This window comes from Wyeomyia smithii, chromosome 3 (assembly GCF_029784165.1).
Source record: "Wyeomyia smithii strain HCP4-BCI-WySm-NY-G18 chromosome 3, ASM2978416v1, whole genome shotgun sequence".
Classification (NCBI taxonomy): Eukaryota; Metazoa; Arthropoda; class Insecta; order Diptera; family Culicidae; genus Wyeomyia; species Wyeomyia smithii.
Genome location: NC_073696.1, coordinates 41,055,515 through 41,073,218, shown reverse-complemented (window position 1 = coordinate 41,073,218; position 17,704 = coordinate 41,055,515). Strand labels below are relative to the sequence as shown.

The 17,704-nt window shown below is 39.2% G+C and overlaps 2 protein-coding genes across 3 annotated transcripts in view; both read left to right on the top strand.

The window, feature by feature from the left end:
* LOC129726678 (calcium uptake protein 1 homolog, mitochondrial-like) overlaps positions 1 to 11,556 on the top strand; it is a 42,207-nt gene extending 30,651 nt beyond the window's left edge. For both annotated transcript variants that reach the window (XM_055683642.1, XM_055683643.1), the window contains exons 7-10: positions 10,275 to 10,435; positions 10,505 to 10,746; positions 10,851 to 11,068; positions 11,144 to 11,556. In XM_055683642.1, coding sequence (XP_055539617.1) covers positions 10,275 to 10,435; positions 10,505 to 10,746; positions 10,851 to 11,068; positions 11,144 to 11,298 — 776 coding nt within the window. In that variant the 3' untranslated portion in view covers positions 11,299 to 11,556. The remainder of the gene's footprint in view (positions 1 to 10,274; positions 10,436 to 10,504; positions 10,747 to 10,850; positions 11,069 to 11,143) is intronic.
* A 1,090-nt stretch (positions 11,557 to 12,646) lies between these two features.
* On the top strand, positions 12,647 to 14,371 carry LOC129726680 (protein cornichon homolog 4). The gene is made up of 4 exons (XM_055683646.1): positions 12,647 to 12,712; positions 13,068 to 13,237; positions 13,332 to 13,654; positions 13,719 to 14,371. Exons 2-4 carry the CDS (start codon positions 13,163 to 13,165, stop codon positions 13,789 to 13,791), a joined length of 471 nt encoding a protein of 156 aa, XP_055539621.1. The 5' UTR covers positions 12,647 to 12,712; positions 13,068 to 13,162; the 3' UTR covers positions 13,792 to 14,371.
* Positions 14,372 to 17,704: the final 3,333 nt, after the last annotated feature.

Here is a 17,704-nt window from a genome sequence, read left to right as displayed (position 1 = left end):
ATCTGCATTTGCATCGATTGCTGCAAAAATGACGGAAATTGGTTGGAAACTGACTGAGTTTAAAACGTTTGAAAGTGGAAAATTTTCGTGACGCTCTGTTTTCGGTTTTTGAAATTAGATCCCTGTATTGAAATTTAAGCCCTGTATATGTTGCCGTAAGACGTACTCTACGCCAGAAACCGGACGTTCCTGTGACCCCCAGATAAATTGCCTGAATTTTGAATGAATCACCGAATATAAAATGTAAGGAACTTAAAGATAAACCAGCTTGTTATTGGCATGACTTGGATCAAACCAGTGTTGTGATGAATTCCGAAACATACACGCAAAACTTTTCCTTATTATTTTAAAAGCAATAGCGCAAAATTTCCATTGAGGTAACAAATCTGTTACTTAAAGAGCAATCAAGTTTTTCCCCAGTCACGTAACAACACATACTATCATATATTTTGCACGTTTTACGGGAATATGACTATCTAATAATGGTCGTTTCAACCACATGCAAAATTTTCTTTGTCGAAAAGTGAGCATTTTTCGACAAAGAAAATTTCCATCTCCAGTCAAGTAAATTCACACACCGTCGCATATGTTGCACATGTTACTATTTTCTTCTATCGCCAATTCATCCGGTGTGCGAAGATACAAAACTCGTGCCCGTCTAGAACAACATTCGCAACTCCGGCAACTCTGATCACATGGTATTACAAATTTCCCTTCCAAGTAACTCCACTGGAGAAAGGAACAGTGGTGTTTCTAATTAGACATTTGAGGTTGACGGTTGAGATTCTGAATATGTGATAATAAAGGGTTGTTCTTTAGAGCAACAACCCTTTATTACAAATTAACAAAATCTTCTCCGTTTTTGTGAGGTGTATCTGGAGCTTCTGGATGATGTTTTGATCAGTCATTTTGAAAACAACGCGAATTTGGATGTTATTTTTCATCAGGATAATACATCAATTTACTTCTCCGAGCAATCGAAAGTTTGGTTTGCTGAGAAAAATATTCCGTTATTGAATTGGCCAGTTTGCAGTCCTGATTGTAACCCCATCGAAATCCTCTGAGGAATCTTGGCTACGGCAGTCCATGCGAACGAACGTCAATTTGAATCCCCTTCCAGCCTTAACCCTGGAAATCAAGCTTGCTTGAATTTGACTCCTCATATTTAGCAATATTGTTGAATTTGTTCCCAACAGGTGAGAAAACTTGGAAGGCGACGAACAAAAAAAGGTCTGTCTTCCCATCTGTAATGTCTGGCCCAGGCCTAGGGGGAATTTGTATGTGTTTTAATTTGGAGCAACATAGAAAAATGGGACCACTGTATATATCAAATTCATATGTTTCGAAACATGTCCCGGACGGAAAACTAGATTTTCCAGTACGAGAAAAAAAGTCAGAACACCGCTTATGCTGAATCGAAAGCAGATGAGATGCTGAATCTTTTGGTGCTAAAACTATCGAAATTGGATTGAAATTGCAGAAGTTACAAGAATCTAAACATATAAAAATGCAGTCCTATTTGTCTGTCTGTCCATAAAGACTCGAAAACAACTGAACCGATTGACGTTGAAGATTGTATGTAGGAGTTTTTGGGGCCGGGAAAGGTTCTTATGATGATTTGAGACCCTCCCTTTTTTGGAAGAGAGAGGTTCCATACAAATGAAACACAAATTTCTGCATAACTCAAGAACTAATCGGACAAATGGAACCAAATTTGGCATGAAGAGGTTCTCGGGAGCCAAAATTATGTCCATGGTAGTTTGGAATCCCTCCCTCCTCTAGAATGGAGGGCTTCTATACAAACGATACACAAATTTCTGTATAAGTCAAGAACTATTCAAGCAAGTGAAACAAAATTTGACGTGTTTTTAAAAACAAGAATCATCTCTGTGGTAGTTTGACGCCCTTCCTTCCTCTGGAAGGGAAAGCTCTAATCCAAATGAAATACAAATTTCAAGAGCTAATCAAACAAATGGAACCAAATTTGACATGCGAAAGTTTTCGAGAGCATGAAATGTTTCTATGATGGTTTGACACCCCTCCATAGTGTGTAAGGGAAAAGGGGGGGGGAGATATTTCAACCATTTTTTCCGGAAAATAGTCTTAAATGATCGGGGTGAAGCACAGCAGCCAAATATCGACTACAGACGACCTTCTTGAATCCAAATGGAAATTTCTGGTTTTTGAAAAACTATCGAAAATGGCCGAATCCCACCCGTTATCGGTATTTCTGGAACCAGAATAATGCTCAGATGCCAAAAATAGACTCCACATGTCATTTTTCCACAGTCCAAGATGGCGACTTCCGGTTTCTGGAAAACAGCCGAAAGCGTCCAAATACCACACAATATGGGTATTTACGAAATAGTAATGATGCGCGGAAGCCAAAAATCGATTCATATATCAGTTTGAATTATAAGATGGCGACTTTCGGTAAAAAAAAACCAAAATTATCGATTCCCACCTAATTTTAGTATATTCGGAACCAGAATTATAAGTAGACACCATTTTGAATCCTACTTTCGGTTTCTGGAAACAATAAAAAATGGCCGAGACCACCCAATACGGGTATTTCCAGAACCAAGAGGAGTACAGAAGCCAAAAGGCCAGTAAGTTTTCATTTCGATAAAGCCAATCAATTTAAACCAATTGTCTTTTGAGTTTGAACATATCCAATATCCGATTCGTCATGCATTTACAGACTATGAGCAAATCGCAAGGTTATTCTTTGGATGTATTTGGAATCAATTAAAAATATTCAAAATTATAATAATAAAGAGCTCAGCTAGTATATTATAATTGCGTTTCACGTAGTTGTAGGAATCTAAAGCATAAAATTAGTTTCTCTGTCCCTTAGCCAAAATATGGTCCAAGGGAGTAAAGTCACGCCAAATAACCAGGAACTAAGGGGCCATCCATATTCCACGTGGACAGTTTTTTAACGAATTTAAACGACCCCCCCCCCCCCGCTGGACAACTGCTCATATAAATTCTAAAAATTTTTTATGGATCGAGTACATTACACAGACCCCCCCCCCCCCAAAGCTGTCCACGTGGTATGTGGATGGCCCCTAAGCACAAAATTAAATCGATCATTTCAGATTTGAATCAAAATAATAGTGTTGCCAAATAGATAATTTTTGCATATTGAAACTAAATTTGCATTTTTAGGCAAATGCAGTAAATTTTATACAAGATTTCATAGTTTCATCGTGTTTCTCGAAAAAAATTGTTATTGAAAACCCAATAATATCTCTCGTTTTCTACAGCAGTGTTGTCAGATTTTTTATTCTTCTAAATAATTTCAATTTTTTTCAAATGGAATGTTATGGGCTTTTATCACTTCATTTCTGTTATTCCACCATAACCGCCAATTTATTTTATATTGTTATATTCTACAGTAATTTAAAAAAATATTTTTTTTGTAATAATGTAATAGGGTATCGAACGTCTTCGTTAGTGGTTTTCTTCGGAAGGTTTTTGCATAAGACTGCTGCAGAAAAGCTGCCGAAGAAAACCACTGACGAAGACGTTCGATACCCTAACTAATAAAGAAAAGAATAAAAAAAAAACAACATACGAAACAGCATTTTTCTAACACTTTCACAATTAAGTTTTGCGTGATAATATTAGGTTGAACATGGAGCATATTGTTGAACTAGAAGTCGTTCTCATAAAGACAGAATCCTTAGAACCGCTAATGCAAAAAATACGTTTTTAATATTTTCGTTAAGCTAACAAATCATTGCTTAAAAGATCCAATGCTGGAATGGACGGGAAACAAATTGGTTTCCTTAATAACCAGAAAAACCCTAAAATTATTTCTTGGGGTCTTCTTTGGGTTAGAATATTAGAAGACGTTTTTAAATAACTGGCTGTGCAGCGCATGGAAAAACCTGAAATTGTCATGTAGTTTTCGTCGAGCAAAAGACACCCTGAATAATGACCGCTTGATGAAAATTGAGAAATTTTAAACTGTTTTCGTAGAAATGTTAAGTCTTGAGATTTACTCATACTACATCAGAGTGAAAGGTGTTTCTAGCGTAAAATTTTTTGAGAAATACAAAAAAATTATCAATTTTTAATTTGTAATTGGTTGCATTTGTAAAGTTCCGTTCAAATTGTATGCACAGTTCGTATAATAACCCCCATATATTTAGTGACAAAAAACACTGGCACTTTCCTAGAGTGGGTATATTTTGGTTAATAAATAAGTTTTCACAGATAATTTCTTCTCTCACTTCGCGTTGAAAGATGCAAACCATTGTGGTTTCATCAATTCAAAGTTTTCAAATAAACGAAACCAAAGTTCATCTCTTCATCACTTTAATATGTTAATTGCTCTGGCACGCTCATTACAGAATCATGGCTAACATAGCTCGGAGGTTTCTGATTGAAGTTGTCACCTATACCTGATGAACAATCGCACTAAATAACCACTCTTGCAGAAGCTAATATTTGGCAGTTTGCCGAGCGTCTACAGTCTTTTTTGATAATAAATAGTAATCCAATGAGCGGGTGTTGCAGGGTTTTCTCATGAAGTCCTTTTTAGCAACAAATTTGAGACAAAGCTCCAAATTGCAACATTAAAAGCTCATTATCGAAACGAGCTTACTGCCCTTAATTGGGGTGAGAAAAGCAAAAGTCATTCTACGTATTGCAATCAAACCATTTTCCCAACCAGCGCAACAGCAACAGGTCCATGTTCTTGGATTGCAAACCATGCCCAAATATTGACAGTATTCAACAGAGCAGCTGTCATCCACGTGTATGCACAGTAGGTACTGCTGTTTTTTTTTGCTCGGATGGCATTCACCAGTTTTGTTTTTTAGTTCTGTCTGTTTAGTCTGTAGTCTATTTTAGTCTGAGGCACAGGCTTGTTGGTTTGATTACCCTTCGGTTTGAACGGATGTTTATGACATTTCCAAGTGTTGTTAATGCTTTTGTACATTTTCCACTGGAAGTCTAAAAACTAGCAAAAATCTAATGGTTGTCCTTCTCGAGGAGCGTGATTTTGACCCTTTACTCCCAGAGGCTTCCGCTCTGTCTACAATATTTGCCAATGCGTGTGATGAAAGCATTTCCTCGTTGTGCTGTCATACTTGTTTGCAGAATATGTGTACCATGTGTTAAGTTGGTAGCAGGTGAATGTCAGGTACATTATTTTACAAACATTGAAATGGAACACGGCGGGAAGTCTAAAAATAGCAACGGATACAGCAGCGTAGTTCTTCCTGGCACTACCGAAAGACGGATTCAGTTACTGTAGCATTTTGCACACCGCGTCTTATTCATTACGACGCCACCATGAAGATACCATGTTTGAATAGCGATGATGATAATGAGAATGTGGTATGGTAGGAGTAGCTTTTCTGCCATTTCTTCTTGGTGAAAGGAGGCTTTCGCAAAGGCCACCCAAAGGGGGTGAATTTTATTTACGTGTAGTTTTTCAGAGCAGAAATTGTATCTTATTATGTGCGACTATAAATATTATTTAGCTCTGCGTATCCGTACAACGTTTTTATGCGAAACATCGAGTATCTTCTGTATATATTTGGGGCCGCTTCTCCAAGCCTCGGTCTTAGCGGGTAGTTTGGTTCTCCGGATGAGCTAGAATTATCTTAGACTTAGGAAAATATTTTTTACCCCGCTAATCCAATACATCAACGGTAAACAACGATCCTTTTTTACTATTTTTTTCCATATCCTATGCAATACAAAATGTTCACAATTTTATCTCATGCCTTTTGTAATTATTGAAGTATCGCTTTGGTTCTCTCAGGACCAACGTGGATCAACGTTGCATTATCATTGAAATTTTGTTTTCCATGCGGTATAATGGTATTGATTCTTAATTTATTTGCAGTATATACAACCCACGTGCGTCAAATTTGTAAGATAAGTATTAGTGATTGACTTGTATCGAAGAATTTGTATTCCCGATATTTTGAACTGTTTGAAAAATGGGAACCGATTGCAAAAAACTGTAACTGTTATTTTTTATCAATGGCTTATTTATGACGAATGGGAAAATGGGAAATTTGTAGCTGCAAGGTTATAGAGTTTGTTTTGACGATTGGAAGAATCAGGCCATTTGATGGCAAAAGATTGAAGCATGAGTTTAATTTTAAACTTCTCAAACTAGACTTATCTCCAGACTGAGAAATCTTGTCTGAACCTGCGATAATTTCCTTGACCAGTGACTTACGGTTTGCAATCTCGGCAATGATTTCCCGGAAATACATTTTTCCAGGATTACCATACCCGGGGACAGAAATATTGATTCCCAGGTTCCTAAATTTCTCATGATTGACTTTAGTAGTTTCATTTAACAGGATGGCGAAAACCTAGAAAAACCCACAAGCACTAAAATGTAGTAGGTTACTTCACAACAAATGACACCGCAAACACGAAAGAAGTGCGGAATACGGTAAAACGCTCAACAAAATTATGATAGAAATTACTGAAAATGATATGAGCTACCACAAAGTTATGAAGTTAGAGCTTCAAATTTAATCACCTAATGCCGAATTCGGAATACGTCACCATGTTACTCTAGAACTGCTATCTTCCAATTGCTTCTAACACCCTATTACGCCGGCATTCTCGTCGACTGCACACCTCCAGCGAGTGCGGAGTCTACCCAGAAGTCGACGATCTCTATTGGAATTCTTGCTTAATATAGCCTTTGCTAGGTGCTCCTCCGGCATTCTAGCCTCATGCCCAGCTCACTGCAGACTGCTGTGTTTTATCTGCTTGATTATACCTGCCGTTTTGTATGCCTGGTACATTTCATGATTTATGTGTTTGCGCCTTATACCATCTTCCAGTTTGCCGCCAAGGATTAAACGCAAGATTTTACGTTCAAAAACATTAGGAATTCGCCGATCAGTCATTTTCAGTGTATATATTCCATGATCATGCAGAACCATCAGTGTTTTATAGAGTGCATATTTTGTGCGAGTTTGCAGGCTGCGGGACCTCAGAGGGTTACGCAATCCGTGGAAGATCCTGTTTTCGGCTGCTCACCGCCTTTTTATCTTACGATCAACCTCATTGTCGCTTGTCATTAGTGTACCCAAGCAACAAGCTGTTTTCTTGCAGCTTCTCTCTTGAGAGGTTTAAATGCCTCTTCCACGGCTCTACTTTTAATATACACTACCCGTCATAAGTTTGGAATCGCTTTACTGAGTATTGCAACGCCTTGTTTGAATATTGCAACACCTCCCGACACCACCTGGAATATGCGGATATCTCGTGTTTTTGACAACCTAGAAAGTTGCGGTTTTCAGCAACCTTGTTCAGAAGGTTAAGGGCTACTGTATGGTGGCCAATCCGGTGTGAAATTTTACCGCTATGTGGCGCTAGTGAGCACACAATTTGTCGTATTTTGTACTTAATTAATCTCACGATTCCGACCTGCTAGAAAATTACGGTGTTCAGCAAACTTGTTCAGGATGCTAAAGGCATGGTAGACAATTTAGTACTGAGTGTTTTTGACTTCGTGTATACGTTTCGGGTGTCTGCTCGTTAGATGGGGCTTACACGCGCTTTCTCGAATGCACCATGCACTGAAGTCAGAACCACTCGGCTTGCATGTAGGCCGACGGCGTTGCGTGTTCGGTCTCCAGCTTGCAGCGAAAGGTAATACGAAATGCCCCCTGTGGCAGTCAAATTCTTCAATATCGAATTAGAGGCAAGTCTATTGCAACTCTTTGCAGCCGAGGGAATCAATTCAGTCGCGATATCGTCAATTTTCCCCATAGTAAAACGGGTTGTGTATGTTGCAAACTGTCGCATGCTATATGTTATAACCTCCTCAAATGAAAGCTCTTCTCTAGAATAAACACACACATGCTTACGTATATATTGTGTGTGGTGATCAAATTGTCAACATTCAAATTGGTTTCACTTCGTCATGTGTAAACAATCAGTGTAAATAATGTGATTTTTGAGTTAAACTGAGTTCGAAACGCTATGCACACTAGCGCTGCGTTGCGGCTGAATTCCGCACTATACTGTCCGCCAATTACAAGCCCTTGACTTCTCGAGTAACTCTCTAAATGGTGGGATTATTGAGCTACATAACGTTCAAAACACACAAAACTTCATGCACACTAGCGCTGCGTTGTGGCTGAATTCCGAACTAAACTCTCCTCTAATCACAAGCCCTTGACCTCCTGAGCAATTTTGCTGAAGGACACAACTCTCTAGGTTTTCAGAATCAAGAGATAGAGTTACATTGATCTGCCCATATCAAGGGATGCTAAACTTTTCGGAGTGTTGCAATATTCAAACTGGGTGTTGCAATACACAGTAAAGCAATTCCAAACTTATGACGGGTAGTGTAAATGATGTCGACATCGTCTGCAAAACCAAAAAGCATGTAAGACTTCGAAATGAGGATGCCACTTCCTTGCACGCCAGATTTCCACATAGTGCCTTCGATGCGATAGTGCAAAACGATGCATGCAGCGTCAATCATATTGACCCATAAGTCAACAAAAAAAATTGACTGCTCTATCAGTCGAACTCTAACCGTGATGGCGAAAACAGTGAAGCTACGTTCAGAAGTGTGCGCGTTCAAAGAACGGTACCGTGTCGTATCGAAAATGGACATTGTGCGGCAGTTTTTGAACACCGTTTACGCCCCTTCCGGCATCTACAACATCCTAGCACTATTGGACAACAATCAGAGCATTAAAAGAAAGCCAGATTCCGGACGGCCGACGACCCTGAGTAAAAAGAAGCTCCTAAGGATGCTGAAGGGGAAGACCGAGGGAAAAGTGTGCTTGGCCGGAAGGTCGGTGCAACCGGCCTAACAGTGAAAAAGTACCTGGCGAACATGGAAATACATGTCAGAAAGCAGCATTCCCGTCCACTAGTCTCAAGGCTGCAGGCAATGACGCAGCGATAGCGCCTGAATTATATGGTCAAGTCGATTCGCCCGGCGAATGGTGATGGTGATGAAACCTATTGCACCCTGGATGACAACGACTGGCAGGGTACTTCGTATTTTGCTTTCCCCAGAAAGAAGCGATCTTGGTGTCGTGTCCTGGGCACTCACTGTAGGAACGTATGTGATATATCAAATCATTGTACACAGACTACTTATTGGTTCACTGCTGAAGCCCAGATTAAATTCCAGAAATATCCGATGTACAATAGATGTGAAGTTTTTTTATCCCCAGCTGCAAATATGTTGCCAGATAATAAACTTTTTTGAGAATTTATCGGTATAGATGTAGAGTATACCCTACCAGGGACTTCCTCTTCTAGGTATCCCTGTACGCGCAATTGGCGCGGAATTATAACACCAGATTTGGGCTGATGATAATTAACTTTTATTTTGTACATCACTGCTTAAATATACCCTGCAAGTAACTCAGAGCGAAAGGCTTTTCTCTTGATCCGGTCACCACATACCTAGCTGTTTTATACTGGCCTATGGCATTTCTTGGCCTGTCTCTTTCTTGTGCTTAACTTTTAGTACATATAATTAACTACTTGAGAGCGCTATAACATGTGCTCCAAAACACGTGCGCTACCGTGAGCGCTAAGAACCCGCGCGTGAGCATGGATGACGCTAAGCGACGCTACCCTTTTGTCGAGTTCTTTTTTGTTTATTCAATGCCTCGGTGGCTTTAGTGACTATTCATCGCGGAAGGTGTTTTCGCCAACGTTTGCATAGCAGAACCGTTCGCGGCTTTCTTTAAGATTTTTCCTGTTTTCTTTACAAATGGTCTTGTTATTGGTGGACAACGGCAGAAGACCGTGTCCTGGTTTAGACTCTACCTGTTTTCATTTCATTCAACAGAAGGCTTACTTTCTTTCGGACTAAGCTAAAACTGTACCGTATGACAAAATCCTACGTGACGGAACATAAGGTATTTCTGCGCGGGGTGTGACGTCACATAAACGCATTGGAACTGGCTAGGGACATAACCTCGATCAGTGGCTTTATAGAGTTTTTGGCCGGGAAGCTGAAAATGAGTCGTGACGATACGTGCTTCTGTACTACTGAATTCGAGTCGTGACGATACGTGCTTCTGTACTACTGAATTAGTTCTATCACAGTGGCGTAGGAAAAAGTAGGAGGGCATGGATAATTTTATAAGTATAAGTAGGGACACACGTTTTACTGGATTTTTCACATTTCATGTTTCATATTGATACTATGTTAAACATTAGTATGCATTGGGTGCGCGTTCAATCAAATTTTTGCTTGTCCATCCGCTTCATGATTACTAACTGTTTTCTTTCTTTTACAATAGCATCCCGGCGCCACTTTGAAATTGCTTTTCGCATGTTTGACCTCAACGGAGATGGAGATGTGGACAGTGAGGAGTTCGAGAAGGTAGCAAATTTGATCCGACAGCAGACCAGCATCGGCAACCGGCACAGAGATCATGCCAATACTGGCAACACGTTTAAGGTTAAACTTTTACTGATAGTAGTGTGGTTTCCAAAATATGTTTTACAGTTGTTTTTTTTTCTTTTTCAGGGAGTGAATTCCGCGCTAACTACATACTTTTTCGGACCTAAAAACGACGAGAAGCTAACAATCGAAAAGTTTTTAGACTTTCAGCAGCAGCTTCAACGGGAAATTCTAACCTTAGAATTCTTACGTAAAAACCCCGATGAAAACGGTAACATCAGTGAGTCAGATTTTGCCGAACTTTTGCTAGCGTACGCTGGTTACCCGCAGAAAAAGAAGGTCAAGAAGATCAAGCGCGTAAAGAAAAGGTGAGTGGCATGCTCCAATTTCGTTGCGTTACTTGGACGTTATATTCTGTTTCTGTGTTACCTGTTCTGTGTTCTTTCAAATCAACTACCGCGTGGTCTGGTAGGTTCCGCGATCATGGCGCCGGTGTTTCGAAGGAAGACTACCTCAACTTCTTTCACTTCCTAAATAACATCAACGACGTCGATACTGCTCTAACTTTCTACCACATTGCCGGTGCGTCCATTGATCAGGCCACACTGAAACATGTGGCGAAAACGGTAGCACTGGTAGAGTTGACCGATCACGTCATTGACGTTGTCTTCACGATATTCGACGAAAACAGTAAGTAGAATTTCCTTCGAATGTTATTTTTACATGTAATTTGAGTTCACCAACGTTCTGAAAATTCTTCAATAGTGGACGGCCAGCTAAGCAACCGTGAGTTTGTGGCGGTAATGAAAAACCGACTGCTTCGTGGCCTAGAAAAGCCAAAAGATACCGGTTTTGTCAAGCTGATGCATTCGATTCTTAAGTGTGCCAAAGATACGAAGCCAGTACTGTTGGATCTGTAAGTATCGTCCGGGTTCTTTCTACAGCAGTTAGATCGCATTCCAAAGGAGTGTTGGAAATATCGTCCAAGGAAACCGCCGTAGATTTTCACATTAGCTTGAAAAGCGCACATATTTGTCTGTCTCAGTGTGTGTGATTGTCTCTCACTCATCTCGTCTCTATGAAGTTTTAAATCGACTTATGTTATGTTTGGCGAACAGTTACCAAATTTTTACTTGCTTCGGGTTGAATGTCCATTAAAGTATTTGTTCCGTTCTGTGCGTCCTGTGGAGTCTTGTTTATCCGAACTTCCTTTCTTTGCCTTATTCGTGGTGCTTGGAATGCTTTACTCTTGACTGTGTTACTGGTGGTGGTAAGAAGCGACTTTTTTGGAATTTCTTTTGGTTTTCATTTCATTAACAGTCTCCTGATCAATCTACTTAAAAAGGTGGTTTTTATTATTAATATTTTTTCGAGGGGGGACATAGAGAAATAATCATTCACATTTATTCAAAGGTAAAAACAAAAAAATCTATAATTTTTTTTATCGAAAATTTATTTTTATCATGTTCAAACTTACTTTTTGATTGGATGCAAAAAGGTATTTCTTTCTATGCTTTCTTCCCTTCAAGACAAATTTAGAAAAACCCCCTTTTTCTAAAACCAGCGAGTAAGGAAATATGTCCAACATTAGTAAGATTATAAAGCGAGCTAGCTCAAGGCTTAAACAGTACTTAAGCCGGAATTCAAGAATTATTGATTACTGCATTTAGTAAATCGAAAATGTTATAGTTAGTCGATTTTTTTGAACCAAATTGTGTTACATGTTAACAAGCTCTCAGTTCGTTCTTTTTTATTATTTTAAAATCCAAAAATAATTAGAGAGCATAATCATCGAACATTTGGCTTCCAAACTTCAGCTTCACGTATTCTAAACTGCTGGTGAAACTTTGAAGCAGCGTGCGATACACGCCAATCGCCGTAGGTTCGAGTCCCGGTTCGGGAGAGACTGTTAGTGTCTGTAAGATCGTTATTGTCCTGTACACTTAACAGTTGGCTGCGAAGTCTGTGTATAATAAACAGAAGGTCGAGTTCCGAATCGTAATGTAGCACCATGGCTTTGCTTTGCTTACGATTCAGCATTGCTGGATAGCTCAACTTCGAAACCATTTTATGGCAAGAAAGATTCAATTTTTTTGAATGGCTGGAAAATAAATCGATCTTTCATTCGAAACTATTTTGTTTGTAAGTGATTGACAAAAAAAGTGAAGAATTTTTGAAAAAATTGGTTTGTTCTGACGAGTTACATACACATTTTTATTTGGCTCATTTTGTAGACAACGGTTATAAAAATTGAAGGAATATGTAGAATTTTATTTTATATTTTCAGACATTCTCCTAAACGGTACTACGCGTAATTTCCACAAAACACATAAGGTAATAAGATCTAATTCATTACTGTAATAAGTCTATAATATACCTTTTAGTTAGTATAGGTACAACAATCAAAAGTTTTTATTCGAATCTTGTTAGATATATTAAAAATAAAAGGTAAAACACGGCCTCAAATTTCTAACAGCTAAACTCAACAGCCATTTCAAATTCATGATTGGACAGCATAAAAAAGGAATAAAGCATAGAGAGAGAGAAAAACTGTCATACAAGTAAAAACCGACCTGGAATTTTCTCTTTCTATGCTTTATGCTCTTCTCGTTCGCTTTGTTGTTTATGTGGGGTGCTGTCATTCGGCCGGTTTCAGATGAAGACAGTCTATTTCTATTTCGTGCCGCAGTCAACTTCTACCTGGATGAAAGATTGGTAAAATTTGTGCTTTGATTGATCTGATAGTTTAAAAAGTGCTGCAAAATACGCAAAAGTTAAGATAAAATGCTCCCTGAAACGCTAGTCTTTGGTATTGCACTACTAATAACCGGACTCATTCTGTTCCTGCTGATTTACTTCGTATCCTTTATCAAAATTCAAGCAAAGTGATAATTTTTTATCCAAATAATGAACTGTAGTTTTCCTTAGCCAAACCGATTACTAACTCATCTAGGTGATCATTTTATCCGACCTGGAGTGTGACCATCTGAATGCCCAGCAATGCTGTTCGAAGCTAAACTGTTGGGTGGTACCGAAAGTAGCGGCCCACTGTTTCGTCTCGTTTATCGTTCTACTCAACGGTAGTTGGATACTGTTCATCGCGAATCTTCCAATGATTGGTTGGCTGTTCTACGATCTGTACAAAGTGCCCGCTGGTAATTTGGGCATTTACGATCCCGCGGAGATTCACAACCGCGGTATGGTGAAAAAGCATCTCAGAGACACAATGATCGGGCTAGGGTTTTATATGATTATATTTTTCGTGTATTTATACTGGTATGAAATTGTTGGGTTTATGAGCACAGTAGTTTCGGAATTAAAATTTTTTTTTCTGTTTTAGTATGATCATCGCACTACTGAAAGGAGACCCCATTCGGCGACACGAAGAAGAAGAGTACATAACAGATTTCTAGCCATCGATGAATCAGCTTGGTCCAATGACCAGGCAACGTTTCAGATTTTAGATGTGATTGCACTTTTGGTTCCTGCTTTTTTTACGAACTTGTGTAACGATTTATTATTTGTGTGATTAGCTAGTATTTTTCGTACAGTAGAAATATCGACAATGCTCACTAGTGATAAGTGTACCTACGTCTAATCAAGTTTATTTTACTGTTCGAGCATCACAGTTTTATAGTGATTCGTTCAGAGAATTTGTCAATGAGTATTTTTCGAAAGTTTTGAACCAAGCTAGAAAACCAACTAGAACTGTTATTACCGTTGACCAGTGGTCTAAGTGGTGTTAAATCAACCCTGAAATGGTTTAAAACTGAAATACGACATGATAAAACGGCGTTGAATACTAAATACATAATAGCCACATACTTGCTATTCGTTTTTTTTTTCATTTTGGGTTCCAATTATTGTATCAATCCAAAGTATGGCCGCTGAATACAGTTTTTCGTATCCCGTGTGCTACATCGTAGTAAACCATAAGCTGAATTTCGGGTATTAAACATAGAGTTAATAAAATAACTTTTTTAAACTATTAAATTTCCTGTATCTCCGATTGATTCCCAGATATTCAAATAATTTTGATCAAGAGTTGCTGAGAAACTTGATTGGATTGATTAAGTAATTTTGAAGGTGGGGAGTAAGATCACACTCCTAAAAAAACATTCAGCTGAAAATCAAACTGCTTTTAGTCAGACAATCTTTTCTTCATAAATTTAGGGAATGTTTCTTATATTATAATAGAAAATTCGTATGGGGAAACCTGCTTTTTTGCATTTTCCTTTCTAGAGACCTGAGAATGGCTTAAACCATAAGTGTTATGACTTTAGAAGGTAGGTTTTTTGATGCTTAACAACTTTACCGAAGACACTATAAAGCTAGATTGTCCCTGAAAAATGTTATAACTGTTCAAAGTTGAGTTCGGTGTATCGGTGTCAGTCAGATTTTCATCAGAAAGTACCTCTGCAACATGGTGTAGATTCTATCTGCGCCTAGAATATTGCCCTACATTTGTTTGCTTGCTCCAGACTCGATACGACATGAAACTTCTGATGGCAATCCTACTGACGCAGGTATACTGGTAGTGTTGGTAGAAAAAATGATTTTCTGCATTCAATTCGACATACTCATCTTTGTACAGTCATATTTTTTTTATGGACATCCTAGCTCTCCAGTGTCTTCGGCGAAGTTGTTAAGCATATAAATTACAATACTTTAACGCAATGTATTGCATTATTCAAGCATTACTGAGCTCTCTAGAGAGGGAAATGCAAAAAAGTAGGATTTCCCATACAACTTTTCATGAAAATTTGAAATTCAATGCGCCAAGCGGAGACAAAATCAATCGACTTCCGGTAAGTATAGGATTGTGTAGTGTCCCAAATGGAACCAAAAAAAACATAGTTCTGGAAAATCGATCACTTTGCCCCACCCTAATGGATATGCTCCTTAGAGTGCTAATGGAATATATGGCATCATTTTTACCTTTCACTCTATCGGATTTCGAAAGGTGGAGTCTCAAAGCGGTTTCACGTTTTTGACCGATAAAAAATACACAGAAAATAGTTGTTGAATTGTTGAAATCGAAACCTTGCTTTTTGATGGCAAATATCTTAGAAATATATGGAACGTCAAGATCTGGTATTCCTTCGAAAAAAAAAACTGCCAGCTATTTTTTCAAAAAAAAAAAAATGTTCGAATTAACACTAGATTTTAACGGTCCATGCATTACTAAGACACTAGACATATAAAAAATAGATTTCATGGATTTCTAAAATATCATGAACAACTACCTACGCATATTTTCCAAATTTTGCATGAAAACTTTTTCGAGAAGACGAAACCTTTGAGCACATTGAAAGTATTGTACCAATTTGTTTCCGAAATCTGATCAGTTTTTATCATTGTTTTTATGCTTTTTTATGAATTCAAATCGCTGTATCATATTTCAAATTTTTTTCTACATGACGAAAAATCCAAATTAAATAAATCGCCGCCTTCCATTTAATATAAAGTTATAAAAAGTATGGTAAATCAATTTAGAGCTTTTTAAAATGGAAAATGCAAAAAAGTAGGTTTTCGCATACCAATCTTTATACAAATTTGAAATGCAATGCGCCAAGCGGAGACAAAACTAATCGCCTCGACTTCCGATAAATTTAGAATTGTTTGGGGCCCCGAATAAAACAAAATAAACTTGGTTCTGGCTTTGTGCTATCAAGTTCCTTAGGGAAGCATTATTGAGCCCTTGGTATTTGCACTGTTTTTCAATGACGGGACATTGTTTGAAGTTATTTCCGGAAGTTCAGACTATCAAAGACGTTGTCTACAAGAATTTTTGAATGTGTTTGCCATGCCAACTGGTGTCGATAGAACTGGCACGTGGTTAGTAATTCTAAATTCGAAGTTATTACTATCGCATCGATGGTATGGAACTGAAGAGGATCCATCCTTTAAAGGACCTTGTGTTCTACTTGATACTAGACTTACATTCCACCTGCATCATGCATCATGGTTCCAAAAGTTACACACCACCTCAGTTTCATTTCTAAAGTCGTCCGTGATTTCGAAGATCCACACTACCTAAAGGCGCTTTACTGTTTATTAGTACGCCCACCGATTGAGAATGGCAATCTGATTTGGTTTCCCTACCAGCTAACCTGGAACCTGCGGATTGCTTTACTTTACTTTACTTTACTTTAAAGGCGACAGACCGATTATCGATCCAGTGCCGAATCCAGAATACGTTGCCATGTCCCTCGGTCTTGGGCTGCTATCCTCCAATCGCCCCTAACACCTATTTCGCGTGCATCCTCGTCGACAGCACACATCCAACGAGTGCGGGGTCTACCCCGAAATCGACGACCTCTATCGGGATTCCTGCTGAATATAGCCTTCGCTTGACGCTCATCCGGCATTCTCGCTACATGCCCAGCCCACTGAAGCCTGCCGTGTTTTATCCGCTTGACTATATCCGTCAATTTGTATGCCTGGTACACGCCAAACACCATTTTCTAGTTTGCCGCCAAGGATTGAACGCAAAATCCTACGCTCAAAAACACCAAGAGCTCGCCGATCAGTCTCTTTCAGCGTCCATGATTCATGGCCGTAGAGAGCCACCGGAAGAATCAGTGTTTTATAGAGTGCAAGTTTAGTACGGATTTGCAGACTGCAGGACCTTAGCTGGGTACGTAATCCGTGAAAGGCCCTGTTTGCGGCTGCTATCCGCCTCTTTAGCTCACGGCTAACCTCGTTGTCACATGTCACTAATGTTCCCAGGTAAATAAATTCAAATGTTTCCCCATCTAGCACCACCGCAGCACCAATCTCCGACGGACTACCACGCACTCTGCCAGCCACCATGTATTTCGTTTTGGCAGAGTTTAGGACAAGCCCTAATCTCGCAGCTTCCCTCCTGAGAGGTCCGAAGGCCTCTTCCACAGCTCTACGGTTGATACCAATGATGTCGATATCGTCCGCAAAACCGAGAAGCATGTGCGACTTCGTAATGATGGTGCCGCTTCTCTGCACACCAGCCCTCCGTATAGCACCTTCCAATGCGATGTTGAACAATAAGTTCGACAGCCCGTCACCCTGCTTCAAACCATCTAACGTCACGAACGAGTCCGATATCCCACCGGCTATCCTGACGCTTGATGTAGAACCTTCTAGGGTGGCACGTATCAGCCTAATCAGCTTAGTTGGAAAGCCATTTTCGAGCATAATCTGCCATAACTCATTTCTCTTAACTGAATCATACGCTGCCCTGAAGTCTATGAACAGATGGTGCGTCTGCAAGTTGAATTCTCGAAATTTTTCGAGGATTTGTCGCAAGGTGAACATTTAGTCCGTCGTGGAGCGTCCCCCTCGAAA

Coding starts and splice junctions, on each gene's coding strand:
- LOC129726680 (XM_055683646.1), top strand. CDS start 13,163: ATGCTCCCTGAAACGCTAGTCTTTGGTATTGCACTACTAATAACCGGA. Junction 13,238..13,331: donor TGTTCCTGCTGATTTACTTC/GTATCCTTTATC, acceptor TAACTCATCTAG/GTGATCATTTTATCCGACCT. Junction 13,655..13,718: donor TTTTTCGTGTATTTATACTG/GTATGAAATTGT, acceptor TTTCTGTTTTAG/TATGATCATCGCACTACTGA.